The 13589-nt window shown below is 37.3% G+C and overlaps 1 protein-coding gene across 1 annotated transcript in view; it reads left to right on the top strand.

Moving 5' to 3' along the window:
• CNTN1 (contactin 1) overlaps nt 1–13589 on the top strand; it is a 133469-nt gene that overhangs the window by 103175 nt on the left and 16705 nt on the right. The window contains exons 18-21 of the mRNA XM_083859970.1: nt 1263–1497; nt 5060–5163; nt 11078–11264; nt 12727–12839. Of these exons, the coding sequence (XP_083716096.1) occupies nt 1263–1497; nt 5060–5163; nt 11078–11264; nt 12727–12839 (639 nt within the window). The remainder of the gene's footprint in view (nt 1–1262; nt 1498–5059; nt 5164–11077; nt 11265–12726; nt 12840–13589) is intronic.

Below are 13589 nucleotides of genomic sequence, written 5' to 3'. Positions count from 1 at the left end.
TTCATATAAGATCTTTCAGAATATAATTTTAAGTGCCAGTCCTGCTTTCTGAAGTTTGCTCTGGCTGAAAATCATTCTGAGGCTAGGGCCTCTTCCAGTCTGCTTACTTTGGCATATGAGATTGAATTCTGGTATATTTTAAGCAGCTAGTTACAGTGATAGATTCAGAAGATCAGCTACACCAAAGTTTCATAAAACCATGCTCAGAATATCTCCACACATTGGCTGAAGTGCTGTAGTAGTAGGCAAACACCTAAGAAGAACAATTACTCTCTGTGTCACTGCTCCAAGACCTTTGCCTCAAGATAAGCTATTTCATCTCTGTGAGGTTTCCATTAGGGAAAAAGGTGATGCAGGAAGCTTATTTTCAAAGAATGCTTCTGGTCAACCTCCTAATGCACAGATGAATGATTTGGTTTTGGCTGGTTGGGTGCAGTGTCTTATAGTTGTTGTAAAAGCTCCATGGACTGAGAAGGGATCACTGAATGTAGAGTGTTGGTAGAAGAAGAAAAATACATTATGACGGAATGTCTTCCTTAATTTCGTATTTTCCAGTACTCCTAGGTATAAGAAATTAACTATAGTTTCAAGAAATATTTTGGATAAGTACCTTTAATGCCTGTACTGAAAGTGGGAGTCATTTTACTAAAAGATTTACCAGTTAGAGGCTAGGCCATCTAAATCAGCAGCTGGATCCCCTCCATCCTCAGTGAAAAGTGGTAGCATGAGTCATTCTTTGAATGTGTCCATCTTTCTTTATCAGCTGTGCCAGTTGCCTAGTTGACAGACTTTCAATAAATTAATATAATTTGGCCCAGCCACATAGATATTCTCTTCACTGTGATTCTTTTGCAAGAATATCTATCTCCACATGTACATGGACCCGTATACTGGCACAGTACATCCGTGCTACATATCTGCTGTGCCTCATTCTGTAGGTAATTTTTGCTAGCTGCAGCTGTTTTATTACACAATTATTCTTGGTTTCTTTCTGTGAGTGGTAACATGATGTGTGTTGCACTGAGTTCAGATGAGGAAAAAGATCTTAAAATGTTTTCCTAGCAAATAGAATGATACTGCAGATCTAAGAAGGCCTATTTTTAAAGGAAGGGGAAACAAGACATCAAAGGAGACCAGGAAAAAAATGGAGGTTTAGTTCAGTGTTTTTACAATGTAACTGTCAATGCTTTCTGCATTATTTATATTTCATTCTAGACCTAGCTATTTAGGAAAAACTAACGTTTTATTTTTTGTCTCTACAGCCTTTGTCAAGAGAATACCACTATGGCAACAACTTTGGTTACATAGTGGCCTTCAAGCCATTTGGTGAGAAAGAATGGAGAAGAGTTACAGTTACTAATCCTGAAATTGGCCGATACGTCCACAAGGATGAATCAATGCCACCTTCAACTCAGTATCAAGTAAAAGTGAAAGCTTTTAACAACAAAGGGGATGGGCCATTCAGTCTCACTGCTGTCATTTATTCAGCACAAGATGGTGAGTAAGTGTTCCAAATGAGTTTTACACTGTGGGTCCAGATCAGCACTACCAACATCAGTAGAACTTGGTCCTTGACACTGATTTGTATAGCAGGATACATCTTCAGCAGGGAGGGTGTGCATTGCTCACACAAAACACTTGTTCTGAACAGCCAGCTTCTACTTTCTGCTTTCTGTGTGATGCAGAGCACTTGGCTGTACTTGTTGACAACAAGCAATACACAGCAGCATGCTAGATTCTTCACACAGCTTGTTAAAAGATTTAAGAATATAGAAAAAGAAATTCTTATCTTCACAGTAGTTACCTATAACATTTAGATCTTTATTCAGCAATGTCTCTGTGATCTTAATGCATGGATTTGACATATGCTTATTTTTTTTCTTTTTAACAGGCCATGCTAAAGCCTAGTATTTTAGTAGATCAGTAACAGAATTTAGCCCAAAATTGTGAAGGAAAGATAGTTCAATTGTTTCTAGTTATATTTCTAGCATGTTTAGAGTCTTATATAATTTATCCCTGTAACATTCTTTATTCTGATTTGCATGTTAGAGCTATCAAGTGACTAATTTAATATAAACCTCTTTCACATTCCATTAAAATATTTTTCTTAATTCTTACTGTACTTATTTCACATGATGCGATATTTAGAATTGAAGTGTAAATGATATTTTCAAACTTAGCAGAAGAAAGAAAGTATAGAAGAAAGTTTACCTTAAATCAGAAGAAATATATACATCTTTAATTGAGTTATCATCACTCAAGCCTGTTCTACAAAAATGTGGTTTATTAATTTCTGCCAGAAACCCAAATAATTGCTAGTATTTTTCTTTTCATAGAGGAAAATCTCCTTCACAAAGTGAACAGATGTACACAAGAGCCAAGGAAAGGGATATGATAACAGGGCCACATTCACACACTTCTGATTCTGTTTTGTACCCTGTGTACTTTATGGAAGATTTATGTTCATGGTTCCCATTAGCACTAATGGGAACTTCACTCATGAGTCGGCCACACACAGAGAAAAGACAAAAGAGTCCTCAATACCAAGCTGGCTGATGAGAATAATACCAATCTTTTTTTCTCAGGAAAGCACACCTTAGAAAATCATCTTCAACAGCTGCTGCAGCAACACAGAGGGGTTTTTTACAATTGTATAAATAGTTAGTAAATAGCTGTGGTGTAATGAAAGCAGTATTGATCAAATTACACTTCATTATCCATCCTTGCTCAGAGACTTTATCGACAATTGACTGATAAGCTCCCATGTGTTTATGTTAGGATAATCCATACTGTGTCAGGAGTGGCAAGTGTGATTGTATGGTCTCTAAGTTCAGGGACATGGTAGAGCCTAGTAGCTCAAAAAGACAGGAAAAGCAAATGTGCAGTAGTGCCAGCTTCCAGATAAAGAAGTCACTTGAGTGGCTGCTGATGTTCTAACACAGACTTTGGCGAAGTCCAGACACCTGGTAAAAAACATTTGTTCTTAAATGATGCTGGATGCAGACTGCAAAAGAACTTGGTGAACCTACTTCTTTGATTTCAAGCACAAGAGTACAAACCATACCAGTAGTGCTCACAGCTCCTGTGAGGAGCTGTGACCCTGACCACTGCCTATATCCAATCCAGGAACTTCATGTTAGAAGAAATTTCTCCAGGAGATGTAATGGAAGTTACTTTAAAGAGCATTGAGGAGAGAGTTGTCTCCTGGCATCAGGACATGAACAAAATCACTTCCATACCTTGTAGCCTGTTTACAGGCTTCCAGCCTGAACTTTGTATAGTTTTGCTTAGAAGATAATTGTGTGATGACTGCTATATTTTCAGCGAAGAGAATATATTGTTATGACCACGTGATTTCTCCTTTTATTGGTAGAAATACTGAATTAGAAGGCTGAAAGAAAGCAATTGATGCCACCTTTCTGGCTCAGGAGGGGCTGGAAAATATTTATAGAAAATAAATGACAAATAGGGATGTAAATTATTTGCAGCTCATAAACAAGCATGAGCAGATGAAATATTGTTAGAGTATTGTATCAGCAAAAGCTCTAGCAGCTGAAACTTTTCAGTATGAAATTTTTGGAAAGCTCTGTAATTGATAAAATGGAGAAGAGTCTGACAGTAATTTGGGAATAGATTAGATGATTAGAACTATTCCACCTGTACTTCTGTACCTTTGAGTCAGTGATATTATTACTGTTAAACAACACAACTTCTCAAAGGTATTGGGGAAATCTTAAAGCAATATGGTCATGCAGTATTTCATAGATAAGTATATATGTCCATATCTACATAAATATAGTGACAGCTTTTCCATTAAGTTGTGGAACAGATCTGTGTTTCTCTAGTTGTATCTGTGGACATTGTTATTCCCTTCAATGACTGGGAATTTCTGTGTTCCCACGTGTAATAAGCCAAGTTCCATGTCTGACAACTGCTAGTCATATCTGCTATTGCTAGTAGTGAGTAATGATTGCTAGTAATGAGTGCACAGGCCTCTTGCTTATCTAAATTCCTGTCATTGTGAAAACAATTTTGCAATAATGTATAATTTTTTTAATTAGACATTTGCATTATTAACAGCCATTGAAAGACAATTACAAAAGGTAACTTTGCATATAAGATTATTTTGTTTCCTAGGATACTTTTCATGAGAGATGTTAGTGATTTTTTTTCTTAACAGTGGCTGTTTTGATGCATAGTTGACTGGATGCCCAGTTGGAAGATTAAGTATATGAAAGCTTTCCTCAGCTAGGTCTGCCATGCCTGTCTGTTGCAACTTGTTTCAGAAGTTTCACGACAGAGAATTGTTGTTAGCTTGGAAAACTTTATATTTTACAGACATTGCTAAGTTTATGCCTTTCTTGATTCCTTACCTCATTTAAAAATTCAAGCAGCAGTGAAACGAAACTCGACTTTAGTATTCTAACTCTGGATAAAAGTTTATCACATTATGATGGTCTGTACTCTGTGTTGACTGCTGTTCAGAACTAAGAATACAAACAAAATCAGCCTTATGATGTATGCCTTACAGAAGGGTGCTTTGGATTATTTCACACCTATGTTCAAGTTTGTATATGCCACTGGACAGCTGGGTATCTAGTACCTGCTCCCACAAAAAATTGTATTGTTAGGACTAAGTGACATACACAAGTATTTGTGTGTAACTAACTTTAAAAGTCTGATGCATATAATATGTGAGCTGCTGTCCCATTTAGTAAAAGATCACTGGATGCGTCATTCTATTTATCAAAGACTGTTTTCAGTTTACACAAATTTCAGCATGAAATCTGTTGAAGTATACAAATACATAGTCTAAGCCAAGTAACGGGATCATTGCTTTTTTTTTAGAGTCATTTTCCTTACAGATCATCACTGGACTTAACTCAAGTTTACTCAAGAAAATCCAGATTAAAGACTAATATTTGGCCCAGTGATGTGAGAAAAATTATGTAAAATACTGAAAATAATATAAAATACTAAAGTGAGAAGAGCCCCTGTAAACAGGTATAACATTACCACAGGATCAGATTGAATGTTTAACATATTTTTCATCTTCCAGCTCCAACTGAAATACCTACAGATGTCAGCGTAAAAGTTTTGTCATCTTCTGAAATGTCTGTTTCTTGGCACCATGTTTCTGATAAATCTGTGGAAGGCTATCAGGTGAGTTTAGTAGCACACTGTAAATCTTCTTATTCATTTACTGTCAGTAGTTATAACCAACAATAATTCCTACTCTGGAATTCTGTCTCTTAGGGTTTATTTCTCTTTAGTTAGCATGTTCTGTGCAGATTTTGCATCTGGAGAAACAGATTACTTTTTGGTGTTATGTATTTCATTACTAAAATAGATTAAGAAATGTATGTTTGCACTTTTCAACTAACAAAAGGCTCCATTATTTCATGAAAGAGCATTGTCTCTTTTATGTAATTGATTGCCTATCTGTAACTTCTTAAAGGATATTGAAATTAAACTCTGGGTGTAATTTTCAACACATATGCAAAATTGTAACTAACTCTGGCCCACTTAAATTACCAGCAGTTATTAATATATTTCACCCATAAACCCTCCAGTAAGTGGGACTACTTGACAAATGCCCAAAATCCAGTATAAAAGAGACACTGCTATTGTGCAAGACAGTGATGTTTTCTTGATGGTTTCTATTCTCCACATGAATAAGAGCTTTGGGGCATCTTCCATCTGGTCCATCTCAATGGTATTACTGGTAAAAATTGTTCCTGTCCTTCTGCAAAGATGACAACAGCCACAGGCTGGGTGCAATGAGAAATGGCCATGTACTCTACCAGGAAAGTCTTAACATCATCCGTGCACAGTGGATGCTGACAAACTCTGCAATGTACAGTCTGCTTACTTTGACTGCAACCCAAAAGAGGGTCTTTAGTTTATGACGTGCCTTGTGATTTAAGTTTTCAGCTGCTTGAAGATATCCTCTATGTTCCAAAATACGGACATACAAATGAATAGTAATCTCATGGATTGTATTTTTTTTAATTAAAAGTATGAATAAATAAGCTGTACTATTTTTTATTTCCTGATCTCTGTTTCTGTCTCCACGAGATTTATGTAAAACTTTTGTGATACCGTAACAAGAATAGTGTCCTGTGTAAAGGTTGATTTTATACAGTACAGACATAAAGTCTTAAAATTACAAACAGAAGACACTGGGGTTTGAAATTAAGACACTAATATTAGTGGTAACTCCTAATTTGCTAAAGCAGCCCACTGGTTTGGTGTCTCATAGGTATTTTGCAACTAGAATAGGATGGGCAAATTGATGGTCACAGCTGACATCTGTGAGCTCAGCCTGCAGAAGCATTGCACTCCCAGGCTGGACAGTCTCCCCAGGAACTGAAGCCTTCACATGCAGAATAACCTGAGCACACACTTGGCAGACACACACCAGGGGAATTCGGGGAATGTAGAATGTAGCGACTGGTGGAGAGTGGCAACTGCTCTCTCTGGTGGATAGAGCAGCAACAAGGAGTGCTGATAGAGGCTGGGATTACAGTTGTGATAGACCATGAAGATGGATATTCAGAGTGTAGTAGGGAAGAGGGTAGGAAAGCAGGAGGGACAAAGATGAATTCGGAAAGAACATGGTAGGAAAACATGCCCATAGGCAACCCGTGTTTGGCTATTTTTTAAAATTTTACTTTATTTGACATAAAGACATCTGAGTTGTGTCAGGGGAAGAAGGGAGGGGAGAGGATTTAGCAGGAAAGACAGGATAAACAGAACAGTCAATTAAAAAAAAGGAAAAAAATCAGGAAGAAATGTAGAGGGTCTTTGGACTGGAAAGAGAATAACTATTAGAAAGGTGGGATATCCTGGGAATGGACCATCTGTTACATGGACTGTGGATGTTCAGGGTGTGGCAAAACTACTGCCCCACAATGCTCAATAAGGTATTAATTCTGACATCTTTCTTCCCAGGCTAATCACCAGTCTCACTCTAGTAGAGGGGAAAGCAGCAAAAGGAAAGCCCATGCTTCTTAACTGAGAATAAAAAGAAACATTTGTGTTCCTGAAGATCAGAACCCCCATGAGTCCTAAAGGAGCTATAGGACAGGGCAAAAATAGAGAGGGTTATTCTGGAAGGTTAAGGCCACAGATAGCATTTGTGAAGTTGCAATAAAAGTTGTGGTGGAAGTATTAAAACTGCATTGTAAAATTCTATTGACTGTCTCTGGAAGGTTCTGTGTCTATTGGCATCAATAAATACTACAATAGGTACCTTTAAATTACTGCTCAGGTGTAACACAGGTCAATAGAAACCATCACTCACCAGAGCACCCTCTCAGTTTTCTTTTGGTCTTTATTATTACCTGAAAATTGCATAATTGACTTATGAATTCTAGAGTTTAAGAGGTGGGAGTACCCTGAGCAAAGAACCTGAGGTATTTCACCTGTGACACAATGCTTCTCACACCAGGAGGAGTCAGATTTTCCTGACACTAATGCATACTGTCAGGACAACTGCCCCCATGGTGATGAGTGTGAGCTGATACATCTTGCCATTACAGAGGAGTATCCTCAACTCACACTTAAAGAAGAGATAAAGTCTGAAAACTATCTCCATCCATATAGAGAATGTAAGATTTATGAGTTCTTACAATAGACTGCTAAAAGCCACATCTCTGCAGTAGATGCAACACCAACAACGGTATCTGTATTTCATGCTGCTTCTATGCAACAGATGTAGGTTTATTTTCATTTTAAAAAATTATCTTGTTGACTGAAATATGCTATTAGCATTCTTTCTTAATGTGAATAAAGTATATTTTTGTGTCAGTCCTATGTAGAACTTTCAAGAATATGGAAGCTTTCGTTTCACGACACTTACAGGAACAGCTTCAGTATATTAAAGTTTGAATAGAGGAGAAGAGCATTAAAGACAGGTTTTTCCCTGATTTTAGCACAGAGGGCTGCACTAATTCATGATGGCTAAGGCATTCCTTCACACAAATCACAATTGGTTTATTTCTTACAAAAACTCCAGAGCTTGGTAGAAATCCCCTTCTGTGTCCTCTGGGGATTCATTGCCTATAGACTACCCTAACAAAGTAAATGCAGAGCACCAGGTATAAGAAGGCTGTCTGGGGCTACTATATAAGCTCTTAAAAAAAGAGAGAGAGGGGTTACTCAGTAGAGTGGGGAAATGTGACCTCTGGAAGCAATGCGGCATTTAATTCCAGAGGCAAGAAAGAAATTTCCAAATTATTTCAAGAAAGTTTGAATTTATTTAAAGTGAGAAATGTAGGAATAGTATTTTAAAAAGGTAGTTTTCTTAGCTGTCAGGGAAGTAATTTTTTTTCGTTTTCCAGGAATTGCTACAATGTTCCAAAAATGTAAATATGGCTGTGTATTAGAGAAGAACTTTCTGTGTTCATGACATATAGCTCTCACACTGTAGGAGTAAAGTCCACATCGCAGCCAAGAACAATTGTATTTAGGATTTAAATTTTATTTAATTTTTAATTATATTACTTCTGTCTGAAATGATACGTGGTATTAGTGAAGAAATTTGCCTTTTCATTCATTGTTCTCACTTGTTTGATGCTCCATGTTACTCTTGTATTACACCATTAACATCCCTGTACTGCAAACAAACATTAAGATTGTAAAAAGCTTTGCAATGCAGAGGAATTCAGAGGCTTCCAGAATATGCCACATGATTTATAAAAGCTTCATACAAAGTGTGTTTTCTATCTTTAGGTAAAGCTGTTACCTAATTAACATAATAGATAATACTAAAAATTAATAATTAGCTTTCAATGGCCAGCTAAAATCAACAACAAAGCTACTATTAGTCCTGTTATGGTTAATAAACTTTTGGCCACCTAGAACTTTACAGACATCCTTTTGCTGCAGGCTAGAAACTTGTTTGAACTTAGAGACAGACATGATAGTCTCTGCTCCTGATGTACACACCCTCTCTTGCCTGAGTCAGCCACTTACAGTTAACACCTTATGGTGCACAGCTGGTTGCATTCAACAAGACTTGCTTATCTGCAACAGTGTGTTAATTATAATCATGTAGAAGAAGCTCTCACTTGAAGATCACTATCAGACCTTCAGCTGAAATGGCTGTCACAGTCTCAGATCCATGCCAGTTTGAAACCATTCCTCCAGTGGAGGTTACCACTCTACTGCTGAAGCCTGCAGAATGCACTGGGTGCAGAGTCCTCACTCATTTTAGCATAAAGGCTGTTTACTCAGGAAAATAGCCATCTTTGTAAGTACAAATTTTATGAGTGTGATTGCCTAAATTACAGTAAATTGATGTTTAGGATGGTAGTGGATGATACTTTCTAAACAGAATGTAGGACATATATTTATAGAACTGAAGATGATCTTTTTGTGCCTGCTGAAAACCAGGTGTGCATGCTGAACTTAAAAAGTGAAGCCAGTTTGGTCTGCAGATACAGTGTCATTCTCCTTGCAGCAGGAAAGAGTGACAAAGGCCACTAAGATGTCACATTTATAATAATCAGAGTGAGTAACCTGTAACACTGGTGGGAAGGACTGTGGCAAAAAACATTGACAAGAGACAAGCTACAAGAAGTATTTAGTTGACAGTAATCTCTGTATAGTGGTACTGTTCTCATGTCCAAAGACATTTGAAGTAGGTAAAGAGAAATCCCCTACTAAATCCTCTGCATCTCTCCTTATTCAACCACAGCATGTGTTCTAAGATAAAAAAAGCAATATTTTCATTACTTATTGTAATTTAAATGCCGCACCAAACAAGGGTTGTATCCACAACTTGTAAAGAAGAGAACTATAATATTGACACTTTGACAGACTATCAGTTCTTCTAACCTATTCCTTAAATGATGTTTTCATGGACAGCTAATGTCAGAAGAATAGAAAGTTAAAGCAGTTAGTACTTAAAAGACAAGATGACAGGATACCTCATGTCACCAATAATATCATACAAAGTAAGATTTTTCATAGAGCCTGAATTTACCTACAATACTATCTTCTTCCTAAAAAATTTAAAACACCCTCATGTAGCATACACAAAAATCATTATTTTTGTGTCAGGCAGAAGCTGAGCAAAAATGCTGGGGTGAAAACATCCAGAACCAAAATGCAATGGGCATGGCTTTCTGCTCTTTCAGGTTTGTGCGGTAATTTAGTTTTATGAAAATGGTTATAAACCAGACAAAAACCCAGAGACTGACAGTGTTTCACTTTCATTTGCATCTCACAAGGCTATGCAGAATAGGACCCTATGTATGTAAGGGACTGTATGGAATGGCATCACTCCATAGGAATTACACTGTTTTCACCTGGTGCTTTGTAATGCATAATGAATTAAAGTAGGATGGAACAAGTTATTGGGGAAAAAAAAACCCTCATGAAATTTCTGTGTACTCTTAATTGGCTTTGGTTTTTAAGGTGTTACAAGCTTACAGTCATGTTTTTCTTATATTTTAAGTATTTTCATGTTCTTCATCTACTTTGACAAATGTCATATTGTGCTATGAAACCTGATGGAATTTAGCTGAAGAACTCTAGACAATGGTTACGTACACCTATGCAGACCTACACATGCAGTTAACATGACTGATTCTTTCGCATTCTGTAGATAGAAGTACAAAAGGCCTAAATTTGTAAGACATTCAAAACAAAACACACCAAAAACATTATCAGAGTTTAGTCTGATAATGAAGACTAGTGTAAAATAATAATACTAAAGTTCATGGTAGAATGCAAAAACAAAACAGCAAGAGGAAAAAAGTCATGTTCTTTGAAGGCATTATTCAACTCCTAGGCTTCTAGTGACTTAGCTGGGAACAGTTAAACCACTGTGAGAGAAATTTACATAATAAATTCTACATTTATTTCTGTTTCTTTATGCCTATACACAATTTGGTTAAAATCACAGCCTTTAGAAGAAATTCTATGCTATTCCTGTTAGATTTTTTTTTAGCTGCCTTATATCTGAATATATAGTATTCAGAAATATTCAGTAGAAATACATCCATTTTTATATTTTTTTTTATGATTAAATATGTTAAATTTAATCCTCCAATTGGCTTACTTGCAGATTCGTTACTGGGCTGCTCATGATAAAGAAGCAGCTGCACAGCGGGTGCAGGTGAGCAATCAAGAGTATTCAACCAAGCTGGAAAACCTGAAGCCTAACACTCGCTACCATGTAGATGTGTCTGCCTTCAATAGTGCAGGCTATGGACCTCCCAGCAGCACCATTGATGTTGTTACCAGGAAAGCACGTAAGTAGATGGGGCATTAGGTTATGTGTAATCATGTCCATCAGCAAACATGGCTTCTCATTCATATACTTAATGTTCTCTCCTCATGTGGTATTATTGCTTCTTAGTTTGAAAATTTCTGCTAAAATTCTCCTTCCTCTCTTTTGTAGCCATGTATAATGGGGATATCTTACAATAGGCAGAAAAGAGGCTTAAGATTATAGGCACAAAGGAGGATCATCTGCAAGCTCAGATCAGGTTGCTCACGAATTTGCCCAGCTGGATCTTGAAAACCCAAAGGGTCAGAGGCTGCACAACCTCTCTGAGAAACCCATTCCAGTCCTTGACTTACTCTGAGCATCTGGTCTGAGATTCTTAATCAATATTGTGCATTTTCGTTACTCATCCTCCTGCCATGCTATTCAAGAGCCTGGATCCTTCTTGATAAGCCCCCTGCTAGAACAGGGAGCTCTTAGGTCCCTTCCAAAACTGTCCTCCAGGGTGAACGAGGACAGCTCTTTCTCCCTTCCTTCACGAATCAAGTGTTCCAGATCCCCACCAGGTTGGTATTGCTCTGTTGAACTCACTTCAGATTAACAGTGTCTTTCAAGTATTGGGAATCTCAAAGCTGGACATGATATTCTAAATGATGAGCAGTTGAGACCAGCTGTTACTTAGGCATCTATACACTGCTTTTCTGTTTAGTAAATAGCAAGAAGGATTCTGATGATTAAAATGTGACCAACTGCCATTTGCATCACCAGCAGAGCAGCAGATTCAGGCAACCTTGAGAAGTGAGTGATCTGAATTTCACCCTAGAATTAATATACCATAACAGGTTTTTTGAATATTGCTCTTGACTCAATGAGGATACCTAGCACTAGCATTGACTGAGCAGTGTAAGAAAAGCATCTTGTGTATTTAAAACAGTTTTCTGGGCTAAAAATGCATGCAGCTAATTTGAGGATTTCTATCAGTAAATAATGTACTGTGCAGCTTGCACCTGCAGTGTTCATTAATAAGAGTCCATTTTATAAGCTTATTGTAAGTTGTAATTAATGATTTCTGCAGTGAGGTACCTCCGTTTCTGCTGAACTGAGTTAAATGATGTAGAAATAGCTGTAAGTAGTTGATTAAATATTTGATCTCAATGAATAAATATAACTTATGCCTCATTTCTTGGAGGTTCTGAAGGTAGTTGCATGCCAGCAAACACTCATGATCAGCAACACAGTGGAGGGTATTGTTGGCCGCTTCCATGCTGGCAACACAGAAAGACAGACCCACAATGCAGCCACTGCACAAAGCCATCCAAAATTGCCTGGCTGGAGCTGTAGCAGTTCATTCCAGGAAGAAGACTATAACTTACTCATATATGGCAGCCTAATTTCCATTTCCACATTTTTACGTGTCTTAATAGAAACACCACTGAACATTTATGAAATCTCATTTATGTGTACATTATACATATGTTGCTTTTCAGCTCCAAGCCAACGTCCAAGAATTATCAGTTCTGTAAGATCTGGTTCAAGGTATATCATCACCTGGGATCACGTGAAGGCAATGTCAAATGAGTCTGCCGTTGAAGGATACAAAGTATGATATCTGAAAATATTTTTTATCTTTATGTATGCTTCATGTAATGCATTTTATAGACCATGTTGAATCTTTGTACATAATCAGACTTACACTGACACTTATGTATACACACATACTTGAATGCCAAAGAGGAAGGTATCACACTCGGCAGTTGCAACCATCCAGTAGACCTAGGACAAAACCTAGGGTAAAGCCAGTGGGCTTAGTCAATATGATGAGAAAATATTGGGGCACCCAAATTCATTTGGGTGGTAAGCAATATTATGGGAAAGTTCATAGCAGTGACTGCAACAACCTCATTTCCCACACAATCACATTTATTGTCTATTGGCTTAAAATAGTGCATAGAAAAGTTGTAAACTCTTAAGTTTTTCTTTATATCAGTATGCATTGTTCCAGTTTTCCTTTCCCATCTTTGTGGGGGCTACAGTTCCTGGAACACGAGTTTTTAAAGTCTGAGAAGGTAGAGGAAGGGAAGGGAGCTCTACCATCATTAGATGCAGTTACTCTGTAACCACAGCAAGTGTATGTACAGACTATAGGGGATATAGAAAATGTCAGATATTAATTCCTATTTAATATTGCTGCTTGCTTGGCAGTAAGAAAATTAGTATCATATTCTTCATTTGCAAATTTGACTGAGGAGCTGAACTCGTTCCTGGGAATTGCTAATAGTGCTTCACAGAGATTATTTCAGAAAGAAATGGGATCTTTTCTAAAGGTCCCACAAGACATATACCATCCCAT

This window comes from Zosterops lateralis (assembly GCF_965231275.1).
Source record: "Zosterops lateralis genome assembly, chromosome: 4".
Taxonomy (NCBI): Eukaryota; Metazoa; Chordata; class Aves; order Passeriformes; family Zosteropidae; genus Zosterops; species Zosterops lateralis.
The sequence above is the reverse complement of the archived record's forward strand: the minus strand, read 5'-3'. Positions and strand labels throughout refer to the sequence as shown.